Source organism: Aplysia californica, unplaced genomic scaffold (genome assembly GCF_000002075.1).
Source record: "Aplysia californica isolate F4 #8 unplaced genomic scaffold, AplCal3.0 scaffold00072, whole genome shotgun sequence".
Lineage (NCBI taxonomy): Eukaryota > Metazoa > Mollusca > Gastropoda > Aplysiida > Aplysiidae > Aplysia > Aplysia californica.
The window spans coordinates 1,269,220-1,270,271 of NW_004797342.1; the positions used below are offsets into that span (position 1 = coordinate 1,269,220).

The 1,052-nt window shown below is 42.5% G+C and overlaps 1 protein-coding gene across 1 annotated transcript in view; it reads left to right on the forward strand.

The window, feature by feature from the left end:
- The window catches only part of LOC101854314 (chitin synthase chs-2-like), a 35,656-nt gene that overhangs the window by 14,411 nt on the left and 20,193 nt on the right, over positions 1-1,052 (forward strand). The window contains 1 exon segment of the mRNA XM_035968658.1: positions 911-990. Coding sequence (XP_035824551.1) covers positions 911-990 — 80 coding nt within the window.

Consider the following 1,052-nt stretch of genomic DNA (forward strand, 5'->3'; position numbering starts at 1 on the left):
GGAAATCAGAGACCCACCATGCAGAGCTAAGTACGAGTGTGTGTGTGTGTTTGTGTGAGTGCATGTGTATCAATAAATACAAGAGTCTTATCTTTGTGTGCAGAAGGATGTCTTTACGTTGTGGACATGAGCTTATCGCTATTCTGTACAATTTCCCTAACCCCACCTCATGTATTTTAAGTGCACGGGGCAAGGTATCCAACTGTCATTACTTGTTCGCCACCCAGCCAGGTGAGATAAGTTGTTAAACTCAGCCAACACAAACTGTCTGTATTCTTTTGCCTAGCGATTTACATCAGAGGCAAGGGGCAGCTGAGAACAGCAAAGCAAAAACCGACCTCAAAGAGAAGTAAGAAATGATGGATGAAAAGACAGAAAAATGAACTGTCGGCTCTATTACGTGTAGTCTTTTTGAAGTTTTTGATTGTAGCAGACAAACACTGGAGCTGTTAAAAAGTTATACATTGAGCCCATCAGAACCAACGCACTTGTCATTCCCCATGGCGTTTTCGCACATTTCTACAGACAACTTTTAAAAGCTTTGCTTGTTTATGTGCTCATGTTTTGTTTAGATGTAAGTGAATGTTTGCGTGTGCAGACAAGTTCTTTTGTGTGCGTGTTCGCACGTGCTTGTGCGAACCTGAGATGTTTCCCTCTCCTAACAAACCAACACAAACATCCAAACTGAATTAAGCGTCTACCCCTCACTCTTGCTCCAGCGGGTGTTTAGCGGGTGCTCTAACGTGATCTGCTTTTTCTTTCTTATTAAGCATCGATTGTCCTGATCTCTCCTCCTTCTTTTTTGTTTTTATTTTCTTGTAACACCTTTTATTTTCTGCACTTATTATGACTTTATTGTGTTGGAAGAGCCGTAAAACTCTTACTAAAAAACTCTTTTAATTTTATCCAGGTTAGACTACGGACACTGCGCGAGCAAGATTGCACAAGCCAAGTTCAACATTCGGGACCCGGACTACTTCCATATGGAGAGTAGGTTGAATAATCAGCCAGCCATCTCCTCCTCTCCCTCCTCCTCCTCCTCCTCCTCCTCC